Source organism: Oncorhynchus gorbuscha, linkage group LG12 (assembly GCF_021184085.1).
Source record: "Oncorhynchus gorbuscha isolate QuinsamMale2020 ecotype Even-year linkage group LG12, OgorEven_v1.0, whole genome shotgun sequence".
Lineage (NCBI taxonomy): Eukaryota > Metazoa > Chordata > Actinopteri > Salmoniformes > Salmonidae > Oncorhynchus > Oncorhynchus gorbuscha.
The window spans coordinates 35375998-35402571 of record NC_060184.1 but is presented as its reverse complement, the minus strand read 5'-3'; the positions used below and the strand labels follow the sequence as shown (position 1 = coordinate 35402571).

The 26574-nt window shown below is 42.8% G+C and overlaps 2 protein-coding genes across 6 annotated transcripts; both read left to right on the top strand.

The window, feature by feature from the left end:
* The first annotated feature begins 954 nt into the window (after positions 1 to 954).
* LOC123991676 (4-galactosyl-N-acetylglucosaminide 3-alpha-L-fucosyltransferase 9-like) lies at positions 955 to 4036 on the top strand. Its single transcript, XM_046293324.1, has 2 exons — positions 955 to 1081; positions 1784 to 4036. Exon 2 carries the CDS (start codon positions 1792 to 1794, stop codon positions 2887 to 2889), a length of 1098 nt encoding a protein of 365 aa, XP_046149280.1. The 5' UTR covers positions 955 to 1081; positions 1784 to 1791; the 3' UTR covers positions 2890 to 4036.
* Positions 4037 to 14425: 10389 nt separating this feature from the next.
* LOC123990937 (cytospin-A-like) lies at positions 14426 to 26572 on the top strand. 5 transcript variants are annotated; one of them, XM_046291965.1, is made up of 12 exons: positions 14426 to 14911; positions 16287 to 16453; positions 17358 to 17882; positions 17976 to 18049; positions 20042 to 20673; positions 21483 to 21576; positions 23985 to 24060; positions 24190 to 24238; positions 24332 to 24428; positions 24533 to 24649; positions 24747 to 24806; positions 25085 to 26572. In XM_046291965.1, the coding sequence occupies exons 2-12, from the start codon at positions 16399 to 16401 to the stop codon at positions 25172 to 25174; spliced, it is 1869 nt and encodes a 622-aa protein (XP_046147921.1). In that variant the 5' UTR covers positions 14426 to 14911; positions 16287 to 16398; the 3' UTR covers positions 25175 to 26572. The 5 variants fall into 5 exon arrangements, with proteins under 5 accessions (XP_046147921.1, XP_046147920.1, XP_046147925.1 ...); XM_046291964.1 differs by lacking the exon at positions 14426 to 14911 and adding an exon at positions 15293 to 15628; XM_046291969.1 differs by lacking the exon at positions 14426 to 14911 and adding an exon at positions 15294 to 15628 and having other exon boundaries at positions 16287 to 16402.
* The last annotated feature ends 2 nt before the right edge of the window (positions 26573 to 26574 follow it).

The following is a 26574-nucleotide window of genomic DNA, read 5'->3' as shown; positions in this document are numbered from 1 at the left end:
ACACAATGTATACACATGAGGTCACTCAAATCTAATACCGACACATAAAACAACCAGGAAAATTGCCTAGAACTAAGACAGGCTAATGGAGTTTTCGCATTATGAAATTCGGTTCCATGGTTAGGTTCGCAGTAGCATTTGTTAGAATTGTACAGAATAAATGTTGCTTTCACAAGAACCCGAAAAGAACTGATCCGGGGCGCGATCAGCATGAGGCACATTCTACATGACGTTAGCGAGCTAGCTTGTTTTACAACGGGCAAAAAGGTTCCACGCGACTGGTCTTGAATCCTGGACCCATTACTCATGCAGGTCCAGGATTAATTTCAGCCAGGGTTTGCTTGTGTTTCACACATGCTTTATACCGTGGATCAGGGTACCAAACACTCCAGGATCCGGGTCGTAAGGGGATATGGGAATTCATCACTTTAGAAAGTGTCAAATGTCAACAGAGAATATGTGGACGTTCCATGGGAGTTCTCTAACCGGCACAATGGAACAAAGAGAAGGATGTGAATCATGACTGCATATGGAACGCCACACACGCACCACAACATTGATAGTGACTAAACCACACCTAGACACCCAATATCATTTATCTTGTTCAATTGGTTGAGGTGAACGGTAAGGTTGACATGTTTTGTTCTCATGAATTGTTGTAGTGAATATGTGTCCTTGAACTATTTGGTTCATTAAAGGTCTTTGTAGCCTAGTTGTTCTAACTCTATGATGTCCATGACATGTTTAGGCATGTTTTTGCTGGTAAGGGAAAAGATACAGGATTTTATTCCCTCTTTACTGTTTATTGGGACATGGCACAATCTGGCCTACCCCTCCTAACAGAGGCCCAACCTCTATTTCCCTTTCATGCTTTCTAATCCTGCCCTAAGGGTGTCCAGAAGAACTTGTTCTCTCCCTCCGTTTATAAAACGTCGTCACTGTTTCTTATCGCTTTATTGAACTGATGAGTACCAAAGACCCAGAGAAATGTTTCACAGGTGCACAGCTCACATGGGGAGTGTATATGAATGACATCCCCGGCAGGTCTGAATACAGCATGACAAGAACAACCTGTTCAGCGGTGAGGCAATATCTTTTCCTTTGACAGCTACAGGCTTTGACTTATTGGTGCCTTATTGAGTGCAGCTTTGAATGGTCATGTAAAAGTCTACACGTCTATAATTAAGTGTTTTTAGACTAGAAAAAGTCAACGAAAATCAATATTAGTCAAGAATAAGACATTTCAACATTCACCAGATGACATTGTGACAAACGAGACTAGTGGATCAGTACAGCAAAAGGGGTATGAGATGAAAGGACATTTTTATTATTAACTTCAGCACAATCCTGAGGTAGCTAGGTACATGGGCACGTTTCCTCGTTGTTCCTTTTGAATCTAATCTGACTAAACTGTAGCTCAGTTGGTAGAGCATGGCGCTTGTAACGCCAGGGTAGTGGGTTCGATCCCCGGGACCACCCATACGTAGAATGTATGCACACATGACTGTAAGTCGCTTTGGATAAAAGAGTCTGCTAAATGGCATATATTATTATTATTATTATATTAAACCATTCTCATTGTTCATGTTCCCATTTGCATCAACTGTATTTGTGGTTACTCTCAAATTAAAAGAGAGTGTTTCATCTGCACTTGCTTCTTTTCTCATTCTTTCTCTCTGTACACAAAAGCTATTTAACAACAGTTAAACAAAAATCTTCATTTGGTTGAATTTCTTTGAGTGTGAATGATAATGTAATAATGCGTTTTTTCCTCTCTTCACAGGAGCCAAAATGCTGTCCAGTACTTTCCTTACAGGAGCTTTGCGTATCTTCCTGGTAGGGATCCTCTGTCTAGGAGGATTTGTGACACTGTTTTTTATGCATTACAAATCAGCTCTGGACTGTACTCCCCAGCCTCATTACTCAAAGCGACTTGAGAACAGGTCCTTGTCTAAGCAGCCAGAGCCAGAAAAGCCCATCATGCTGTTGTGGTTCTGGCCTGAAAACCGCAGGTTTGATTTTAGCGATTGTGCCACTTTCTTCAACATTGATGGCTGCCACCTGACAGATGACAGGTCTCTGTACAACAAGGCAGATGGTGTGCTCATCTTTCACAAATCCATTAAATACGATTTATCCAACTTGCCTCCATCACCTCGACCACCATTCCAGAAGTGGATTTGGTATCATGTGGAATCACCTACAAATACAATTAGGATACCTGGTCTAGATAACCTTTTCAATTTGACCTTGAGTTATAGGGAAGACGCAGACATCCCTGTTCGTTGGCGCTTGACCGTAAGGAAAGGCCAGGGTGAGGACTTTGTGCTGCCCAAGAAGGATAAATTAGTTTGCTGGATTGTGAGCAACAATGACCCTACCACTGGAACAGGGGTAAGGCACAAATATTACAGAGAACTTGTAAAACACATTAAGGTGGAACTCTTTGGCATAGCCTTTGCTAGATTCTTGAAATATGAGGACTACTACTCAACACTCTCCAGCTGTAAGTTCTACCTCTCCTTTGAGAACTCAGTCCACAAAGACTACATCACAGAGAAGCTAAACGGACCACTTGCAGCAGGAACAGTGCCAGTAGTATTGGGCCCACCGAGACAGAACTATGAAGACTTTGTCCCAGGAGATTCCTTCATTCATGTTAATGATTTTCCCGATGCAAAAGCCCTGGCTGAATTCCTCCTCAAGTTGGACAAGGATGATGAGGCATATCTGCGCTACTTTCAGTGGCGTAGAAACTTCTCTGCTCAGCAACATCTGGTTCAACTGAGTCAAGAGTTCATCCAAGCTATTTGCTATGCCTGTGACCACATAGGCAAACATTGGGAGTACAGGGTTGTTCACGATGTTTACAAATGGCATTTTGGTTAATCAGTCACTTACATCCTCATCGGTGTATGTGCTGTTACCACTATATTACCCTCTTCTCTCCGTGTACAGTATAATGTCTCAGGGTGGAATTTAGTCACACCCAGCATCCCACATTAGCAACGTTTCCACAGTGCCTTTACGACCTATTGCACTACTTGTAAGATAAGTGTACCTGGTTGTTTTACTGTACTAGTGTCATAGCTAGGTATTTAAGTATCCAGAACCATTCAGGCTCTTATCTTTATAACTACCGAACAACAAACCTCTGCACTATTTATTGTCTGAATTATTACCTGTATGTATGTTTTATATCTTTACACTCACACATTTTGAGCTGAAATAATTCAAGGGTAGTTCCACCATTTTTTTTTATGATCTCCAGCACAATACCAGTGTCTACAAACGTGAAAACAGAGCAATTCTAACTGATGACATCATCAATTTTCAAACACCATGAGAGTAGTTATTGTAGGGTAGCTTCTGTCAAACTAACTTTCACACCTCGTTGATTGGGGAGGGGGGCGGACTTCTGCCTAGGATTTGAATATCACACCTATTGTTCTGAGTCGCCGGCGCATTACGACATGATGTATGTAAGCATCACACCCATTGTTCTGAATGGCAGGGAAATTACGACATGATGTATGTAAGCATCACACCCCTTGTTCTGAATGGCTAGGACTTTAATATCACACCCACGTGTGACTTCACGCCAGGATGTAAATATCACACCCATTGTTCAGAGTGGCTGTGGCATTACCACATGTTGTATGTAAACATCACACCCCACTTTTTTGATTACAGTATATCGGATGTGAGGAGGGTCCTTAGTGTCTGTGTGCAGACATGGTGTAAAAGGTGCTGATCAAGGTATTGTATTGGGGCCTAGTTGCTTCAAATAATTGTTTCATTAATAACCAGAGCTGTGAATTTAAAACATGCAGGGTTCATTTAATTCTAACCAGAAAATTGTTTGGTGATTAAAACAATACCAAACATGAATGTTATATTTTAAATTCGGGAATTTTTTACCTCGGTTTGCGTGCATATGTGTCTGTGAGGAGGGAGTTAATGTATGGGGGTCTAGGCATGTGAGGTCAGGGTGGCATCTGGGCATGATGCCTATACCATTTTCCTTAACCAGAGAGAATGCTTGAACTTGTAAGAGGTGTGTCAAAGATCAATGATGTACAAATAAAGCACAATTATTAAGACATCAACTGCTGACATTACAGCAGACAACATCTTGAGCATTGACTCTTGGGCAGCATCCAGTCAGCCAACTCTATTCCAGCACTGAGCAGAAAACACCTGTATACAGCTGTAAGTACATTTTCCCTTGGTTGTTAATTCGTTTGATTTTAGTTACGTTTTTAGATGCATCTTAATATACACCAACTGGTTTGTTCATTTTTTAAACACCCATCATTGTTTTTGTAATCAAATGTCTGGGAGAACACTCATTGGATCTGTTCAATACAGCTCCTGGAGACCTTACACAAATCTTTGAGTACAGACACCTTGTGAAATGTGTCTCACTGCTTCATCAAGGGTGTAATATCTGTCATTTCAACATGATTTTATTGTCTTTATCGACATAGCTGAGAACCACGGACATGTGCAGCCAACGACTTCAGAGCCTTTGTTATTTGTCTGCTGGTGGTTGACAGGGTCCTCATTGGATTCAAACTGGTGAGGTTTTAGGCCTCCTATAGCATTCACACCTGGCCCAAACAAATTCACAAAGTCACTTGTTCACTGCTCCAAATGACACTTTCACTTTCAAATCATTTGTTAACAATACAATGAACTATCACTTAATTAAACTGCTCAAAACTGATAACTACTGAACCACAATTATATAGTGCATAGTTAACGTACAGTGCCTTTGGAAAGTATTCAGACCCTTTTCTATGAGACTCAAAATTGAGCTCAGGTGCATCCTGTTTCCATTGATAATCCTTGAGATGTTTCTACAACTTGATTGGAGTCCACCTGTGGTAAATTCAAGTGATTGGACATCATTTGGAAAGGCATACTCCTGTCTATATAAGGTCCTACAGTTGGCAGTGCATGTTAGAGTAGAAACCAGGCCATGAGGTCAAAGGAATTGTCCATAGAGCCCCGAGACAGGATTGTGTCAAGGCACAGGTCTGGGGAAGGGTACCAAAAAAAATCTGCAGCATTGAAGGTCCCCAAGAACACAGTGGCCTCCATCATTCTTAGATGGTAGAAGTTTGGAACCACCAAGACCCTTCCTGGAGCTGGTCGCCCAGCCAAACTGAGAAATCGGGGGAGAAGGGCCTTGGTCAGGGAGGTGACCAAGAACCAGATGGTCACTCTGAGAGAGCTCCAGAGTTCCTATGTGGAGATGGGAGAACCTCCCAGAAGGACAACCATCGCTCCAGCACTCCACCAATCAGGCCTTTATGGTAGAGAGGCCAGGCGGAAGCCACTCCTCAGTAATAGGCACATGACAGCCTGCATTAAGTTTGCCAACAGGCAAACTCTCAGACCATGAGAAATAAGATTCTCTGGTCTGATGAAACCAAGATTGAACTCTTTGGCCTGAATGCCAAGCGTCACGTCTGGAGGAAACCTGGCACCATCCCCAAGGTGAAGTATGGTGGTGGCAGCGTCATGCTGGAAGACTAGTCAGGATCGAGGCAAAGATGAATGGTGCAAAGTACAGAGAGACCCTTGATGAAAACCTGCTCCAGAGTGCTTATGACCTCAGACTGGGGCAAAGGTTCACCTTCTAATAACGACCCTAAGCACACAGCCAAGGCAACGCAGGAGTGTCATTGGGACAAGTCTATGAATATCCCTGAATGGCCCAGCCAGAGCCCGGACTTGAACCCAAAAGAACATCTCTGGAGAGATCTGAAAATAGCTCTGCAGCAACGCTCCACATCCGACCGGACAGAGCTTGAGAGGATCTGCCAAGAAGAATGGGAGAAACTCCCCAAATACAGGTGTGCCGAGTTTTCAGCTTCATGCCCAAGAAGGCTCAAGGCTGTAATCGCTGCCAAAGGTGCTTTAACAAAGTACTGTGTAAAGGGTCTGAATACTGAAAGTGTGATAGTTTTAAATTTGAATACTGTCACGTTCGTTGTAAGGAGGAGACCAAGTCACAGCGTGGTAAACGTACATACTTCTTTAATAAAGAAATAACACTGAACAAACTAACAAAACGAACCATGACACAAATATGAGTAGTGCAGACAGGCAACTAAACATTGAATAAGAACCCACAAATACCCTATGGAAAATAGCTACCTTAATATGGTCCCCAATCAGAGACAACAATAAACAGCTGCCTCTGATTGGGAACCAATTCAGGCCACCATAGATCTACATATACCTAGACTTACAAAAACCCCTAGATATACAAAAAAACCTAGACAATACAAAAACTAACATACCCACCCTAGTCACACCCTGACCTGACCAAAATAATAAAGAAAACAAAGATAACTAAGGTCAGGGCGTGACAAATACATTTCCAAAAATGTCTAAAAAACGTTTTTTGCTTTCTTATCATGGGGTATTGTGTGTATATTGCTGAGGGGGAAAAAATATTGAATCCATTTAAGAATAAGGCTGTAACATAACAAAACGTGTAAAAAGTCAAGGGGTCTGAATACTTTCCAAATGCAATATATATAGTTTGATAACTTCTGAACACTGTACTTTTCTATATTTTTATCTCATAAATGTAGTGATTTGGCATCAATATATGTTGGAAGGTAAAACCAAATCAGATGGATGTGGCTGTAAGTACTACATCATATGACAAAGTGGAAAGAGTCACTTTGTGCTACCATTTGAAATTACAGTGTCGTGTACAATGAACTGCTGACATACCTGGGTTATACATAACAATATATTCCACTCATTATCTGAATTTCATTGAGACACTGTGAACAGAGAGACAGGCAATACTGTATAAATTGACCAGGCACATAAAAAAAAAAGGTTATCTTGCACAATGTTGCATAGAGCAGAAAGGGCATACAACACAGTGCTACATTTTAGTAGCCAACTGTTTTACAACACCCCTATTTCTGATGATTTGTCCTACGTATGTACTGTATAAGGATAATGAAACTGAAACGGACGTATTTCCCAACCTGCCATTTGATACAAATTATAAAATGGTGCATTTCAAGTTATAGTCAAGTATTGTATGGAAACTGATATTTACCATCTATTCAGCACTTCAAAAATAACCGTTTTGAACAGTGTATCTTGTATTTTTGCTATTGGGTTACATGGTAGTGAAAAAGACTAAATGGTGAGCCTATCATTAACTAATGGGTTTTCCATATCCGTCCCCATCACTAGTCAATTGTTTATGTTTTTTCGGGCCCTTTACCGCACCGCTGATGTCTTATTTACTACCCAACAGTCGTTTAGACAAAACACAAAAGTTGTTATAAAATCCGTATTCAAATGATTCCATACGGAGAACAGGCATATGCACTTTTCTTTTTCTTTTTTACTGTTTGGATTATATTTATTTGTCTTTTTCATATTCGGTTCGTCTCAGGGTGTTGTTTAGATATGGATTTTGCGTTAATTGCATTTTTAAAAATATTCGTTTTTAGCATGCTTTCAATAAAGGTTTTTCATCACACATCCTAGGAATAATTTTGACACACAATTGTGAGACAAATAACCTAAGGTGAAACAGGGAGACACTAATGGTTTATATATTACACATATCCAGAATGCTCATTCTGACAATAAACATGTAGCTTTTAAAGGACGTTACAATATATATTTTAGTTATCGATACAGTATGTCAGGACTGTACTACTACACTAACACTACATTGTAACATACTACTAATGTACTACTATCCAAGATGGTAACCCTTTGTAAATGACTGATAAGTGCCTAAACTGGAACGCAGTGGCAGTACAGTAAAATTATATAAATGATGTCAGAGCTCAGCGTTTGTTGGATTTTGGCTGACAGCTGTTCTGAACTTGAGCACCGCACTGAACAAGAAATTATCCCCATCCCTGCCACTAATTTGGCAACTTTATCAAAAGAAAAATATGTTTTAGTGAGGGAAATGCTGTAAATGTCTTCATTTAATGTATTTTGAAAGATGAGATGTTGAGGATTATAATACTGCTTTGATGTCATACAAGCAAGCCAAACACACCCACGAGTCCAAATGAGCACTTCACATTTCCGTATCATAAAGCTCATGTCATATACAGTGTCAACATTTTTTATCACTATGACATGGCATCAAAACCCTAGCTTGTTCTGAACAGAATTAACAGCAGCAGGGACCCTGTGACATCATGGAGAAACCAGGCCCAGTGACATACAGGATAAACCAGCCAGATCAGCCGTAAACGGGAGCAAGTGTATAACATTAACCTTTTGAAAAAGTGGGAGGAGGATGATGTTACCGTGGCCTACTGTATGTAAAGAGCTTGCCGAGGAAATTACACATTTTTACATCTCAGGGTAAGACCGTACTCTCCAACAACTCCAAGAGGTAAGACACTTCATTGATCAGTACACGGTTGTCTTTTCCTCTTTGCCCGGGTGGACAGATATGCTAGAGCACAATATCCGTACGCCAGCTGGGAAGACTGTACACGTGAAGCCACACAGGGTCAGTGAAGCTTGTCGCAAAGCCATCCACACTGAGGTCAAAAGGATGTGTGAGTTGGACGCCATAGAGGAGTCAAAAAGACCATGGGTCTGCCCCATCATCCTGGTATCCAAGCCAAATAGTACACTGTGCTTCCTTTTGGCATTCACGGGGCCCCAGCCACCTTTCAAAGACTGGCCAAATCGGGACTTTGCTGCGGCCTACCTGGACAAAGTGGTAATGCATTCGGAGACGTGGGAAGAGCACACGGAGAAGGTAGACCGTGTCTTGGGTTGTCTCCGACAGGCAGGCCTGACAGCTAACACAAAGAAGTGGGTGTGGCACCGTGAGAGGCATGAGCATAGGTGTGGCTGAAGGACTCTCAGTGCAGTACCATGGACAGTGGCACTGGCTGCAGCACAGTGGACCACGGCACTCAGTTCAGCAGTGTGGAAGGCTGAGTTATCAACAACACCAGGCCAGCGGAAGACAGCGCCAGAGCTATACTCACCCAACACACCTGTGCAGGATTATATAATCAGCACACCTGCAAGGCATTCCCTAATCAACTGACTGGCACAAGAGTGCAGGCTGGACATCACTCAAGTGAATCAGTTAGGTAGACGGAGCCAGAGTGTGCCTACTCTCCCACTTACACCGTGTTTCTCTCTCCTTCCACAGACTCCTCAGGAGGAGAGTTACGGACTGGGCCAGTGAGGCCACAGCACCGCAGGAGACTACAGGTGACCACCATCTTTAACCACCCTCTTGCTTGAACAGCTTGTGGACTAGAGTGCCAGAGACACTAAAAGCTAAAGTAAAAGCATCTGGAAATTGAAATATTTTGTTGTGTGTTTATTCATTTCCGCTTGTGTAGTCAGGCACAACCACTCTTCCCGACAGGCATTTATTGGTAGATGGGTTAAAAGAAAAGCAGACATTGAATATCCCTTTGAGCATGCGGAAGTTATTAATTACACTTTGGATAGAGTATAAATAAGCCCACTCGCTACAAAGATCCAGGCATCCTTCCTAACTCGGTTGCCGGAGAAGAAAGGAACCGCTCAGGGATTTCACAATGAGGTCAATGTGGATTTTAAAACAGTTAGTTTAATGGCTATGATAGGAGGATGGATCAATAACATCAGTTACTCTCCAATACTAATAGAGTGAAAAGAAGAAATCCTGTACAGAACAAAAATATTTCAAAACATGCATCCTGTTTGCAATAAGGCACCAGAGAAATACTGCAAAAAAATGTGTCAAAGCAATGAACCTTTTTCTCTATACAATGTATTATGTTTGGGGCAAATACAACACATTACTGAGTACCACTCTCCATATCTCCAAGCATAGTGGTGGCTGCATCATGTTATGGGTATACTTGTAATCGTTAAGGACTGGGGAGCTTTTCAGGAGAAAAAAGAAACGGAATGGAGCTAAGCACAGGCAAAATCCTAGAGGAAAACCTGGTTCAGTCTGCTTTCCACCAGAGACTGGAAGATTAATTCACCTTTCAGCAGGACAATAACCTAAAACACAAAGCCAAATCTACACTGGAGTTGCTTACCAAGAAGTCAGTGAGTGTTCCTGAGAGGCTGAAGTTTTTACTTAAATCTGCTTGAAAAACTATGGGAAGACCTGCAAATGGTTATCTAGCAATGACCAACAATCAATTTGACAGAGCTTGAAGATTTAAAAAAAATAATACATTGGCAAATGTTGCACAATCCAGGTCTGGAAACCTCTTAGAGACTTACCCAGAAAGACTCACAGTGGTACTCGCTGCCAAAGGTGATTCTAACATGTATTGACTCAGGGGGTTTAATACTTATCTAATCACGATATATTCATGTTTTATGTTTCATAAATGTTTTACACATGTTAGGGTGGGTTGCACCAACATGGATTAACTATTAAACTGGGTTAAATCCCTTTTTCTGGTGTTATTAGAGACTTGTGGAGACTCTGACGTGAAAGCACGTATCGTTCTTACTCTTCTCAACGAGCAGCGGGTGCTGCCGTGGGCTCCACCCCCGTCCCAAAGCACTCACAGGACTCACACTCACAGCAGTCCCTCCCAGCTGCAGTCGGAGCAGATGTTCACCCCTCCGTGTCCAGACTGCAAATGAATCGCGCATGCGGGAAGCTTCCGCTGGCTGATCCCGCCCTGGCTTACATTCAGGGCGGGATGTAAATGTAAAATGTCAAATGTGCTTTGTCTAAAATAAATCACTGCACAAAAATAAATCACAACATTTGACTCACACAGGCTCAGTCACTTACTCACCTTGTCCACTGTGTGTGTGCCTCTCTGTGACATAAGCTAAATGTCTAGCTGGCTAGTTCATCGTGTCTGTCTAAACTGTACACTCAAAAATACAGAAAGGAGTGGGAATCAACCCCTGAATTCAAAGGCTGGTTGAAGCCGTTTATTGGAGATGATACATGAGCATCCTGCCTGTATTGTAAGGCTGATTTCTACTCCAAACTTAGTGATGTAAAAAAAAAACACAACTCAAAAACATACTCAAAAGGCAAAGCCTTATAACAGTTCCACCCAAAACAAGCTGCCATTTATGGTTAAAAAAGTTTACTCTGCAAAAAAGGCTGAGGCCACCAAGGCATTAGCTATCGCTGAACACTGTTCCATGCTGGCATGTGATCACATTGGAGAAGCATGTAGAGCTGCTTTCTCAGACTCCACTGCTGCCACCCACTTCAAAATGCACAGGTCAAAGTGCACAGTAATTTTTAATGGTGTTCTAGCACCATACTTTCTGGAAAAGTTGGTCGCAGATATGGGTGACCAGCGTTTCAGCCTCCTTCTCGATGAGTCCACGGATGGTAAGTGTTTCTAAGTACTTGGGGGTTGTGATAAGGTACTTTAGTGACACCAAGCAGACAATTGTATCAACATTTCTGGGGCTTGTTGAGTTGGAGGGAGGAGATGCCAAATCTATAGCCCGTGCTGTTGTGGCTTTCCTCGAGAAGTGTTGTCTTAAAAAGCGAAACTCCTGGGGATGGGGACTGACAATGCCTCTGTTATGACGGGGATTAACAATGGGGTCCATAAAGTACTGAAGGAGGAGTATGGCCTCAAATGTCTGGTTCTTATTCGCTGTTTGTGCCACTCTCTGCAGCTTGCTCATTTGTAGTTCTAAACATGTTTAGGGTGTTTTTAACTCACGTTTTTGTCTCTCCCACGATGTTATTCCTCTCTCCTACAGCGTCCATCACAATGACATGCACATGACCCATTACGCAAATTAGGCGATGACGACTTTTAGGACAGCCAATAGCTACTTTCCTTACTGAGGAGTTGGCAACACTGCGGAGGCCCCCCTCTGGCTCTGGTCTGACATAGCCCCTGCCTCTCCTCTGCTGCAGCACGCTTTCTACCTATTTGGGTCCCCCTCTTTTCTTTAATCCGTGTTGATCCATTACGTCTGTCGCATAAAATGGCTTAGGTGTCTTTCCTTCTTTTTGACAGTTGTGTTGTCTGTCTTTTTATTCTCCAGTAACAGTTACGTTACTATAGTCCTCCATCTCCGACAATAGTTTTTTTTCCGAAGCGGATACATTTGTACTTTTTTGAAGTGCCATGATCAGGTGGCTAACAACCCATGAGAACCTTTCACGATGGAGTTGCAGTAGATCTAATGTTACATTGTTATTATTTTATCAAGGAACAGCAACTTTCTGGCCTCATTTGTCAAATCGGCTAGCTACTCCGTTTCAACTCACAAAATACCTCTTAAATGTCACTAATCATAGTTTAAAACCGGTAATCATAGATTTACTGATCCAGATTTAAAATTAAGTGGTGCGACACATCGTTGATTAATTATAAACATAGATTTACAAAACCTAGATTAGCTCTAATCCTAGATAAATTTAAACCATGTTGGTGCAACCCACCCTTAGATTTATTCTTCCACTTGGACATTAGTGTGTATTTTGTGTAGATCATTGACAAAAACATGACAATGAAATCCATTTTAATCCCACTTTGTAACACAACAAAATGTGGAAAAAGTCAAGGGGTGTGAATACTTTCTGAAGGCACTGTAGATATTAAAATGCCAATAGGTTTTTTAGGTTGTGAAGGTGGGGACCCCTGGAGGTAAATGGAAATGGTGTCTGTGTGTTCATGTGCTTTTACCATTTGAAAATAAACTTGAAAAAACATGTTTAAAAAAACAAATAATTTCTGTTATACACTCTCCCCCATCCCAGTATGTTTCCAATTCCCACTTGATTCTGTAACATATTCCCTTTCATGAAGCTCTGGTAGTTTAGTGATTAAAGAAAATGGTTCGTTGGGATTCTATATGACATCTTTAGGGGTGCCACACATGAAGCAAATGATACAACCCTTTAAAACACAGTTTGAGATCATTGTAGGGGTTTTTCCTCCAGTACTTTGAACAGGGAATGGGGTTTCCATGGGAAATGTTTTCCTGAGGTTCCAACAGTAAACACGGGGGTAGGGCTTAGCGAAGGATCCATTGTGTATTATTTCAGTGTTAAAGCTGTCTGGAATAATACGCTTTCATTCCTCCCAAGTCATAAGTCCGCAACCCTCTCTCTCCAGCTCTTGTCACGTCCTGACCTTAGTTCCTTTTTTAGGTCTCTGTTTTAGTTTGGTCAGGGCGTGAGTTGGGGTGGGCATTCTATGTTTTTGTTCTAGGTTTTGTATTTCTGTGTTTGGCCTGGTATGAGAGGCAGCTGTCGATTGTTGTCTCTGATTGAGAACCATACTTAGGTAGCCTGTTCTCCCACTATGATTTGTGGGTAGTTATTTTCTGCTTAGTGTTTTTGTTGCACCTTGCAGAACTGTTTGTTTGTCGGTGTGTTGTTTTTTTGTTCCAGTATTCACCTTTATTAAAATCATTATGAATACGTACCACACTGCTCTTTGGTCCTCTTCTCCCGACGACAATCGTTACAGCTCTAGACCTATGGTCAGCAGCCATCCTCTCTATAGTCTTGAAAACCCTACTTTTGAAGTTTTGAACTTGATGATACAGTAGTTCTGGTTATTAGTTTGTAGTAGTAGTAGTAGTAGAGCTAATGGTCGTGTCCCCCTGCTCCGATGTTGCTTATGCATGCCAGATCTTCCAATGCTTGGATATGTATTTCACATATCAAGTGAGCTAACCACATCATGAGTGCGTTCCTTTGCCCAGGCGTTGCTGACATGTCAGATCTTACAACGCCTGTATAGGTATTTGACGACATATTTTATAGCAATATGGTGCCGGACTGCACAGTCGATGATGTGGAACGCAACCATTGGTTAATGTATGCAGGGGAACGCAACCATATAGTCAGGGACCGCTTGAAAGTTCTTTGAGCCTCTCGGGAATCCTATAGGCTCCTTGGTTCATCACTGACATAAGAGACTTGCAGAATTTCTTAAAGAAGTGAAGTTCCTTCTGGAAAAATAAAGTTATTCTATTCTATAGCCTAATGTTTAGCCTACCTGCTCTGCCATACCTGGGTCGTTCCATATACTTTCAATCACTTTCTGACTGCACCCTTTTTGATTTGAACGAAACCTTTCATACATGCTTGCCCATAATGGAAGTGGTCAGAAATTGACTTTATGGACCTGAATGCCATAAATGACCCATTTTGCGAACCCACCCTACCATCTCTTCTTCGCTGAAAAATATTTATATAATTTGAAAGCTTATAAAACAGGGTTGTCAAGCCCTTTTTTCTTCTCATTTTCGCAAACGCTGTACGTTTGCGAAAAAGTATTTGTGTTGTGCCCATCATCAATTGAGACAGCATACTCTTGAATACAGGGTGGGTGTCGTTTCAATCATAGAAATAGAATGCATAGAATGGGCCTATCCCTTCAGACCACTGCAATTTAGCTGGTACACCATTGACATTTCTGCTCTGCATCAGATTCATTTTGTGCTTCAGTTCACAATCGGGTATTCTAGCAGTGTTCTGACTGATACTTTTCTCTAGTACTTTTCTCCGTGAAGCCAGCCTAATTTTCTCAAGTAAAATGCAAGATTAACTTTACATTGAATATAAGGAAATGCAGCTGGCTACATTATTTCTATGATTAACATTAGAAATATGATGGCCAGGCATCATTTTTACTTGTGTGGCTGTCAGCCAAATAGCGTTGCACTTCTGTTGTCATCTGTTGAAAATGAAGCTATTTTCTGCCGAATGTGTTGCACTAATGTATTTTCTGTGAAGGAAAACTATAGTTGCACGTCCCTGATACTCTATTGAAGAAAAACAACACTGTTGGTTTATAATTTAAAACGCAACCGCTGTCATTACACATCGGGATTTACCTGCTCCCGCTTTCTCTCTTTTTGCTATTTACAAACACACACTTGACTGGCTCAACTGTTCCGGGGAAATAAGGTAAGCTTCACAATGTAAAATAATGTGACAGGTGAAATGAAGAACGTGATCTGCTTCATCTTCTATGTATTGCACAAGTTGACTGCAGGTATTTACTTAAATATAACCATTTATTGAAAGACTTAAAATAAATACTTTCAAAGGTATTGACGATATTGAAAAACCATCATGTGGCTATTTCCAAATACGGTAAATGGTATAGGTTAGGGTATACCGTCCGAGCCTATACCCTATAGTTATTTGAGTGTCTCGGATTTACATTTACTATTTTTAAAATCCACGAGACCAGGCTGCATTGTCATTCTCAACCTAGAATTGCATCACAATTCATGATATCCTCCTCTCTCAACCACTCTAAACTTGGACATATTGATAAACACATTCCCAGTGAAATAAATGAGCCTCAGCTCTGGGGTACAACTTTTCGCAGAAGGACAGTAGGCTACCTTGCACAGAGCAGCTTAGTCCAGCCCTTTTCTTTTCCCAGTTTGCCGCATTAGAATCGAGTTCCTCGCAAGACCCAACATTATCTTGGGCCGCTCTGTAGTGTATCCGTCTCTCCCCTGCACTCGCGTTTCAACAACAGCAGCAAACAGCCTCAAGCCTGTCTCTGATTATTGAAGCAACAGAAATAGGGGTAAACGGAGAAAAATGCGGTGAGGCAGAAAAAGAGAGACAACTGGAGTATTTTATCGGGCGGTACGTGGGGATATCAAGGTGGGTGGTTGATTGCATTGCAATAGCCTACCGTGTTTGCCAGATTCCGGCAGCCCGCTCAGCGATATTGTTTTATGCAGGGATAGACGCAAATCGTATGTGCATTTCTGTGTCTTGTTATTGCATATCCCTCTCTCTTATAGCCTAGCCTTGTACAGAACCGAGTTCTGTACATCATATCAGGGTTTCTTTCATTCAGAATCTGCTCTCTGTTCAGAGTTTTACTGTAGCCTTATTGCCATGCCTAACAATTAGACACTTGTATTCAGCAGGCATTTCTTCTGCAAGACCACACACACACACCCGTGGATAAACCTAAGCAGCTGCCTTTCCATTGATCAGGCAACCTATTAATTCCACATGAAACCCAAGGGGGACTGTCAGGTTCTCTTTCCATCACCTACTTGTATGATTAATCTAATGCTACACTGGACATGGATGATGGTGAACATCCTGCAGAGATATGCACATCCCAGCAGTCATCCCTGTGCTCAATTAGCTTGCAGCATTTTAAGTATGGGTCATTGCTCTAGATCACTTGTCAACAAACATGGTTGGCCACTGTAGTCAGAGGGTACCTGCTCCATTAAGGGAGAATTTAGTGTTAGCCATACTTGTGTTAAAAGATTTGTGGACTGAGCATTCGCTGTACTTCTAGGTGTATTACTCCCTGTCCACTCTGCGGCGGATCCAAGAGAGAGCACCGGAGGGGAGAGCGAGGGGCGCTGGGACACATAGTCACGTTGCTTCCACTCTGCACCTGCTGCATCATGGGTAACGTCGCTGGCAAGGACGACCATGGCCCTACAGGTTCCCTGCATGAACGTACACACACACACTCTCTCTCATTGTCACATGTCATTATATTAAACTCTGACAGTAACTCTGATTAGAACCTTCTCTTCCTGTTTCCCATGTTTCTACAATATTTCCTTTCAAGCTGTTTGTACTCCTACACAATTTGTTCATGATCTTTTATGCCTCCCCTTCTCGATCTGTCTACCTGTGATTCTCTATTGTAGCATTGCTGACTTCTTTTTCTGACACACATACACTTCCTCCCCTAAACACTTGTTTAAAACCCTGGCCGTTCCTATCCTTCCTATCTGGTCTCAGTAGGCTGGAAACCGACTCAGACTGTGGGAATAGCTCCCTGCATACTATGAGTCCACCGCCAGGCACATGCAATACATCAGGCGGTGCTAGCTGAATAATGAGTCTGCAGAATTCTGCTGCCCAACACAACGACAGGGAGGGTGAACATGAGACACTAGAGGCTTAGGGTGTGTGTGTGTGTGTGTTTGTGAATATGCAGTAGAGTTTGACATAGTGGATGTGTTTCGAATGTAAATCAATTGACTACAAGCAGCAAGAGATGCGGCGTCTAAATTCAGTGAGGGAGTAAGTCTCTAGATATGGCCACTTGGGAAAAGAGTGTCTGTTAATGAAAGACAGGCTCTGCCGTGTCTATCAGCCTACCAAGGACTGTGTGAGAGAGAGGAAGGGCATTGACTGTTTATATATGCATATTCTGCATCAAAGTGCGGGCATCCTGCTATAGCCACACCCAACTCTCTGGTCTCCTATGTAGTTTTTATAGACTAGAAAATAGCTTAGGACAGCAGTTCTGTCTCTCTCTCGCTCTCTTTTCTGCTCCTCCCTACTCTCCTTTCCCCATTCTCATATTTCTTTCATCTCCCCCTCTCCACCCTCTCTCTCTCTTTTCCAGGATCTCATTTAGATCTGTTCCACACTCCTCCCTCCTCCCCCTCTGATTCTGACCTGGCTGCAGCTCTGGCCTTGGCTCCAGCCGCGGCTCAGCTGCTGCAGCAGGGGACACCGTCCTCTGGGGCTACCGGAGGTATCGTCTGCCAGGGTGGAGCTTCCCCCTCCAACAACTCCAATTGGAGCCACACGCTGTCTGTCCCACCAGAATGGGCTGTGATTAGCCTAGAGAGTGGTGCATCGACGCAGGGAACAGGGGTGGAAATGGACGGTGAAAGGCGACCGGGGAGGTGCTCCAGCAGCCACAACAACCACAGCGGCAGCAGCCCTGTGTCCCCAGCCCAAGAGTCTCCGTCGGATCGTAGCCCTTTGGAGCAGAGCTGGCAGGACCGGGACAGTGGGCTGGAGCCCCAGGCAGGGCCGGAGAGGGCTAGGGAGGAGATGGCCCTGGCTCTGCTGAACCTGCTGGAACGTCACAGGTCCACACTGGGGCTCAGTCCCGGCCTGGACGCGCCAGCAGGAGCAGCCGGTAAGGTCTCCACATCTGCATGGCCGTAGTAACCCAATCGCTGTAACCCAATTGTTTGTCTTGTCTCAACTTGACTGTGTGTGTGTGTGTCAGAGCTGCTGAGGCGGTTGATGGTGGAGAGAGAAGTGCTGGTCAAGGATGTGCGCAGCCTGAAGGACACACTGAGGGTGAGTCAGACGCTCCTCCCTTCTCTTCCCCACTGCATTCCCTCAGCACTGCAGACACAAAATCGTTTCAAAGACCACAGAGACTCAAATATATCCATATTACTTTGAAGTGGATTGTGTTTTCCCTTCTCTACCCAGTGTTGTGCTCTGTTAGCTGTATTAGGGCTCGACTCAATCGGTATCGCGGAAGATCCGCAGTATAGCGTGATTGAAATATGAAGGTGATTTCCGATTGAGCCGACATATGCAGAGTTTACCTTGAATGCCGTCTCCACGAAAGCGGGAAACATTGCCTTTTAAGAGTACCCATCAAAATCTGGCAGTTTAAGCTCGAGATATATATTTTGCATGGACTGCATCTCAATCCACCACATCTGCCTATGTCGGCCTTGCGCATCTGCGGTGGAAGGTGGCCGAGCTACAGTGGTGTTTGTCTGACCATGCGACATCCTGAAAATCTTTCTTCTCACGGCCTACAAACTGTAATGACCTGTCTATGGAAAGGGGAGACTCTCACGAAGACTATGTTCTCCGTTTTGCTCTGCGACCGCCACGAAGGACTCGTCTGAAGGTAACGCATACAAATGAATGTAAGCACGGAGGTAGTTCTGTGCCAACGGCTTAGACTTTTAGAGGTTAAAAGTTCAACCACCCTATACATATCTTCTGCAATACGATTTAATCAAGCCCTAAGACTTGGAATGAAATCCCAGCGGTAAGTAAGGCAAATGTTCAGGCAAGTCACAGTGTTTGTGGAAGGCAGGGTTTCTCAATATGTGTGCTAACCTAAGCAACATTTTTTATCAGTGGTTCAAAAATGTGACCTGGCTTTGACTTTTTTTTCCTAGAAGTGTTCTGTTTGAGAATATCACAGTCGGCCTCCACCATCTGCAAACACGGTGCAACAACTACTGTAAATGAGCCAGTGATAAGCAGTGGGGTGGTCCTGACATACAGTATGGGAGGTTGTCCCTCTCTCTAGATTACTGTGACTAACTGTACACAGGGAACATTGCAAGGATTCCTGGCATACTTTGTTGAAATGTTCACCTGAATGAATTCTTCTTTTGACCAATGCAAAATCCCTGATTTCGACATGTTTACTGTAGACCGTATCAACAGCGCTATTGATTTTCTGCTACGTGTGGCAGCATGCATGTCTGTCTGCTGGCCTAGATGTAAAATGATACCACCTCTACTTCTCACCTTTTGAGTTCCCCTGCCTCTTCTATATGACCCACCCATGATATTAAATATAAAATGAGTGTACAATACATTAGGAACACCTGCTCTTTCCGTGACAGACTGACCAGGTGAATCCAGGTGAAGGCTATGAGCTCTTATTGATGTCCCTTGTTAAATCCACGTCAATCAGTGTAGATGAAGGCGAGGAGACTAGTTAAAGTTTTATTTAAGCCTCGACAATTGAGACATGGACTGTGTGTGTGTGTGTGTGTGTGTGTGTACCATTCAGAGGGTGAATGGGCAAGACAAATGATTTAAGTGCCTTTGAACGGGGTGTGGAAGTAGGTTCCAGGCGCAGCGGTTTGAGTGTGAACTGCAGGTCTGCTTGGTTTTTCACACTCAACAGTTTCCTGTGTGTATCAAGACTGGTCCACCACCCAAATGGCATCCAGCCAGCCTGACACAACTGTGGGAAGCATTTAGGTCAACATGGGCCAGCATCCCTGTGAAACGCTTTCGACTCTTTGTAGAGTCCATGCCTTGACGAATTTGAGCTGTTCTGAGGGCAAAAGGGGGTGCAACTCAATATTAGGAAGGTATTTGTAATGTTTTGTACCCTGTATTTCCTGATACAATGCGTCAACTGACTCTTAAGTTCTCCGCACAAATGTATGGCTCTAGTTCGAGTGTACAGAATATTTAAGTCTATGTCTGTCTCAATCTATCTGGTTGTCTCACTCTCAGATGGAGATGGATGGACATTGAATTGTGTCTTTATGTCAATTACTATTTCTTTCTCTCTGGCAGACTGAGCGAGCTGAGTGGCACCAGTTCCAGTGCGATCTGCAGGTGGCAGTGTCTGTGGCCGACCGGCTGCGCACTGAGGCGGAGGAGACTCTGGGCACACTCAGAGAGAGCCACGGGGAACTGGAGGGCCAACTGGCCCAGGCCCACTGCAGACAGCAGGACACAGACAGGGAACTGGAGAGCCTGAGTGCTGAACACGGAGAGGCCTGTCACAGACTGTCTGCTCTCACCCTGGAGCACCAACGTACCAAGGCTGAGCTGGAGACACTGAGACGCATGCAGACAGAGAGAGGGAAGGACTCACACAGTCCTAGAGAGATGGAGGGAAGAGACACAGAAGAGAGGCCGGCTGGTGAAGACACTGGTGAAGACATAAATGCGGTGGAGGCGCTGGATGGGGAGGAAAGAGAGGATTCAGAAAGGGAAGTGGAAGGAGAGAAAATAATAAATAGTGAGGGAGTGGATGTTAAGATGGGAGGGCAGTCTCCTGAGGAGCTTGTTAGTGGAGGGGAGAACCTGCCCAAAGGGAAGGGGGTGGCGGAGACGTACCTACGGAATTTGGTTGCAGCTGGAGAGAAGGGGTGCGGCTTAAGAGATCCACGGAGGATCGTGATGATGTCAGAGCGTTCCAGGTGAGAGCCTCATCATACCTGTATGATGCACTAGCACAGTGGTCACCAACCGGTCGATCGCCAAGGCCTTCCCAGTTACTCACTTCTGTAAAAAAAACAAAGATAAAGCCTTGCATTCCTATTTTTTTTTAACATTTGATTTGTTTTGCACTGTTGGTAGTAGATGCACTTGATTCAGGAGCCATAGCGCCGAGAATGCAAAGTGTTCCCATTTTGAACCATTTCATGTGTCTGATGGTAGAACACAGCCTACCTGGCAGGCCCAGAGAGCAAAACAAGTGTACTTGTAGTCCTACTGCTGGCCAGTCAGCTCAGATCCGTGTCTGCACGGTTTCTATGCGCCATGGACTGTGAAGAAGTTCATAATGTGAGATTTCAAAACTTTTATAGCCATGTCTAGAGAGAGACTCAAAAACACAGCTCTTTGCTGTATTCAGTATGAGTAAGTTCAGGTTATAAGTTGTTATTCAGCTCTGTCAACACTTTGTGTTGTTGCATAGGCTTACATTTGAAGTCATGTTATTTATTTATTTCATTTGAGTGGTAGATCTCAACTTTTTTGACTCAGAAAATGATCTTGACTCAGAAAAGGTTGGTGACCACTGCACCAGCAATTTGGGGGTTGAGAATCTGTTACCTGGAGCCTGTCCCTTTGACACAACTATTATTTTTGAAAGCAGTCTCGTATTTGATGAAAGCTAGCCTGTGTCTCTGTAGGAGCAAGGGTTGACCTCTGCGCAAGGCCATGCTATATAGACACAAGTGTCCTACATGTATCTGTTTCAACTAAGTCCTATCTTATGTTTCAGGAGCCTCTCTCGACTTCCCCTGCCCACGGACTCTCTCCCTGCACAGAAGGGTAGCTCCCAGACCACCACTAGTACAACACTGCCTCTATGCAAGGTAATGTTTGTATTCAACCAACACGTTTGTTTTTGAGAGTATCTAATCTCTTTGCAATGGTTTCAAATCTCATGTTATTCATCACATGCACCGAATACAACGGGTGTAGACTTTACCCTGAAATGTTTGCTTTGCGAGCTCTTTCCAATGATGCAGAGTAATATATAATAAATACACAAAAATGAAGCTATATACAGGGAGTACCAGTACCAGATCAATGTGCAGGGGTACAAGGTATTTGAGGTATACAGTGCATTCGGGAAAGTATTCAGACCTCTTGACTTCTTCCACATTTTGTTATGTTACACCCTTATTCTAAAATTGATTAAATAACTAAATGTCCTCATTAATCTACATACAATACCCCATAATGACGAAGCGAAAACAGTTTTTTTTAAAATTTCTCACATTTATTACAAATAAAAAAAATATATTATTTACAGACCCTTTGCTGTGAGAGACTCATGTGCATCCTGTTTCTATTGATCATCCTTGAGATGTTACTCTATGGCCAAAATGTGTGTGTGTGTGTGTGTGTGTGTGTGAGACTGGGACTGAAGGAACAGTATGTGTTTGACAACGGGATCTTTTCACCCTCAACCATGGACGAGAGGTTGTTTTCCAGTTGTATTCTACAACTTGATTGGACATATTTATTTACCTTATTTACCTGTGGTACATTGAATTGATTGGACATTATTTGGAAAGGCACACACCTGTCTATATAAAGTCTCACAGTTGAGCAAAAACCAAGCCATGAGGTCAAAGGAATTGTCCATAGAGCTCCAAGACAGGATTGTGTCGAGACACAGATCTGGGGAAGGGAACCAAAACATTTTGTTACGTGTTAGCCTTATTCTAAAATAGATTAAATACTTTATTTTATACAGTCCATATAAGGAAATCAATCAGTTTTAATTAATTAATTTAAGCCTAATCTATGGATTTCGCATGACTGGGAATACAAATTTCTGTTGGTCACAAACACCCTTAAAACAAAAAGAATTAGGCATGGATCAGACAACTAGTCAGTGTCTGGTGTGGCCACCATTTTGTCTCATGCAGCACAACACATCTTCTACGCATAGAGTTGATTAGGTTTTTGATTGTGGCCTGTGGAATGTTATCCCACTCTTCAATAGCTGTGCGAAGTTGCTGGATATTGACGGAAACTGGAACACGCTGTCGTACACGTCGATCCAGAGCATCCCAAACATGCTCAATGGGTGACATATTTTGGTGAGTATGCAGGCCATGGAAGAATTTGGACATTTTCAGCTTACAGGAATTGTGTACAGATCCTTGCGACGTGGGGCCGTGCATTATCATGCTGAAACATAAGGTGATGGTGGCAGATGAATGGCACGACAATGGGCCTCAGGATCTCGTCACAGTATCTCTGTGCATTCAAATTGACATTGATGAAATGTAATTGTGTTCGTTGTCTGTAGCTTATGCTTTCCCATACCATAACCACACCGCCACCATGGGTCACTCTGTTCACAACGTTGACATCAGCAAACCGCTCGCCCACATGCTGCCATGTTATCTGCCCGGTACAGTTGAAATCAGGATTCATTTGTGAAGAGCACACCTCCAGCGTTCCAATAGCCAGCGAAAGTTGGCAAATGCTCACTTAAGTCGGTTATGATGCCGAACTGCAGTCAGGTGAGGACGACGAGCACACAGATGAGCATGCCTGAGATGGTTTATGACAGTTTGTGCACAAATTCTTCGTTTCTTCGTTTGCAAACCCAGAGTTTCATCCGCTGTCTGGGTGGCTGGGCTCCGATGACCCCACAGGCAAAGAAACCAGATGTGGAGGTCCTGGGCTGGCATGGTTACACATGGTTTGTGCTTGTGAGACCAGTTGGACATACTGCCAAAATCTCTAAAACAACGTTTTAAGGCTGCTTATGGTAGAGAACATTAAATTCTCTGGCAACAGCTTTCCTGCAGTCCAGTGTGCCAATTGCACGCTCCCTCAACTTGAGACATTTGTGGCATTGTGTTGTGTGACAAAACTGCACATTTTAAAGTGGCCTTTTATTGTCCCAGGCACAAGGTGCACCTGTGTAATACTGTTTAATCAGCTTCTTGATATGTCCCACCTTTCAGGGTAGATTAATTATCTTTGCAAAGAAGAAATGCACATTTGTGCATTTTTTGGGGGGATTTTTTTTTTTAATTGTAAAATTTCTGGAATTTTTTATTTCAGCTCATGAATCATGGGACCAACACTTGTTGCATTCATATTTTTTGTTCAGTGTATATATGAGTGTGTTTTGTATAGTGCATATACAGTGTATAGTCTTAGTCTGGACTTGAAATTCAAGGGTCATTTTCTGACCAATTTGGAAACAGTCATGCATACTATAGCCACTACTCCTCTCTCTATCTCTTACCAGAAAGAAGAGCCAGCCAAAGGGAGAAGGATGGACCGCATACTGCAAACACAGGACACCTGGTCCAGCTTCTATACAAGTGTGTTCATTTAATCTACACCTACATTATACTTTGAGTTCAAACATAACTGTTTGCTTTTGAATGTGTATAGTGCATTTTGCTATGTGTGTAAAGTTACAATGCTCTTAACTAATTGCTAACGTCTAGCAGAAAAACAGGAGGAGGACCAGAATGCAGACCCACCGTCCTCGTTCAGGTGATTGGACAGGCCCTCTAAAGAAACGTAAGAAATATGCCCAAATAAAGCCTTCTACCTAAATATAACATTTGTCTGTTATCCACCTTCCAGACCTCAGGATGGTTTCAGCATGCTGCTGCGACGTCATGGAGGCTCCAGGCGGAACTCACTCCTGCGCTGGTGTCAAAGCCGCACCCAGGGCTACAAGGTCAGAAATAGCAAAAACAAGTACCATTCACATTTACCAAACCATTGGTCACCTTATCTGACCAATACAAGACAACCCTCTATTTTGGATTTTTTTTTAAATAGAATATTGAGATCACCAACTTCAGCAGCAGCTGGGAGGACGGTCTGGCTTTTTGTGCTGTGTACCACACCTATCTACCCACACACATACCATACAGCAGTCTCAGCCCAGGAGACAAGGTAAGAGAAATGCATTCACATATACGACCCCATAGTTCACACAATATACAAACTGTTTTAATAACCCTATTCACGCCTACTGTTTTGTTCTGTGCAGAGTGAGAACCTGGGTCTTGCCTTCCAGACTGGGGGAAGTGTAGGAATCGCATCCACACTGGTGAGACCTAAATTTAAACATGCCATGAAAGTTGTTGGGAAAGAAACTAAAAAAAAAAATATATATATATATATATATGTGTGTTTTAAAAGAGCTTGACTTGTGAGTAGAATGGTAGATGTCCTGTCACTGATGTCCAAATGTTCTTATGAATATGGTCATGGTAATGCTTCTCAGTTCCCACTTTTTTTATGTGAGTAGCGGTTGTCCTTGTAGAGCTGAGGGTACAGCTGAGTGTAAGCTTGTCTTTTAACAGAGGGTTTTTATTTGCTTGACAGACTGTGGAAGAGATGCTGAGACCAGGTGGGCCCGACTGGCAGAGGGTCCTGGGGTACGTTGAAAGCATGTTTCGTCACTTCGAGATGTAAGGTCATTTTCCTTCTGGCTTCCCTCCCAAACTTGACATCTAACTGGTCTGCCACCACCAGTCTGGTTCCTTTTCTTGCATCATGAACTGAACTGAGACAGCTGATTGGCCGAATTGACTGACGCACCACTAGGGATTGTAGGACAACTGTTGGAAATGATTTCTACTTCAGCTTCACTCTCCGTGTGGACACCTGCTGTCGGCCATTGGTTGTAGGTGCACTGTGGATGGAAGTGAGGGTTTTAGGCTGAGCGCTGTTCTTTTGTTAAATTTCACGGTGATTGCACTGAATATGAGAAGGCATTGGAAATGAGAACACAAGCAGCACCATAAATGAGTAAATTGTGGATGTGACTATCTGAGGACTACAGTATATTCTAGACAAATTGCACCAGGAAAATGTATCAGACTTCAAGTTTATCACTTTGGGTGTGACTGTTCTTTGTTGCACTTATTCTAAGGCCTTTTTATTTAAGCACTTTATCAACAATAGGGAATCAGTTTTTAACTGAAAGATTTTTATTTTGTGGACTCTGCCATGTTTCACATTCTTTATCAGACTTTATTTGCTTAGAAATGTTGGGATATTTATGTAGCCATAAGTAGTATTCTAATGTCTATGAACCTCAACTCAAAGCACAAAGAGGAGCCAGATGACTTGAATGAGTTCATTTAGTGGCGCTGCATCACAACCGGGATCAACCAAGAGTGACTGCCTTTTGAGGAAATGTATATACAGAACTGTCTAATTAAGCAATAAGGCCCGAGGGGGTGTGGTATGGCCAATATACCATTGCTAAGGGCTGTTCTTAGGCACAACGCAATGCGGAGTGCTAGGACACAGCCCTTCGCTGTGGTATATTGGCCATATATCACAAACCCCTGAGGGGCCTTATAGCTATTATAAACTGGTTACAAATGTAATTAGAGCAGTAAAAATAAATGTTTTGTCATACCTGTGGTATACTGTCTGATATACCATGGCATTCAGGGTTCGAACCACCCAGTTTATATAATTAGTTATATTTTGAATCTACTATTGGTTTTAAAATATTTTTAAGTCCATGTTTTAAATGTAGAATGAAAACAAGTGCCATAGGTTGGACTAATGAACAGAGGGGTATTTCTCCAGTTATGGTAATGGATTGTCTGTTGCTTCTATAAATCAGACAAAACCTCAATGTGGCCATAAGGACTGAATCCTACAATGTTTGTCTTTTTATGAAGGAGAGATGTACAGTATGTGCAAAGTATAAATTGAGGCATGTGCCACTCCCCGAAGAGTTTTACTGTGAATGATAACAGAAACAGTTGCCAAAGTCTTACTGCAATAATAAAGTTGTTAATCTGCTTGGTGTGTTGCTGTATTCACTTTAAAAAAATAAAATTTGAACATCTGAG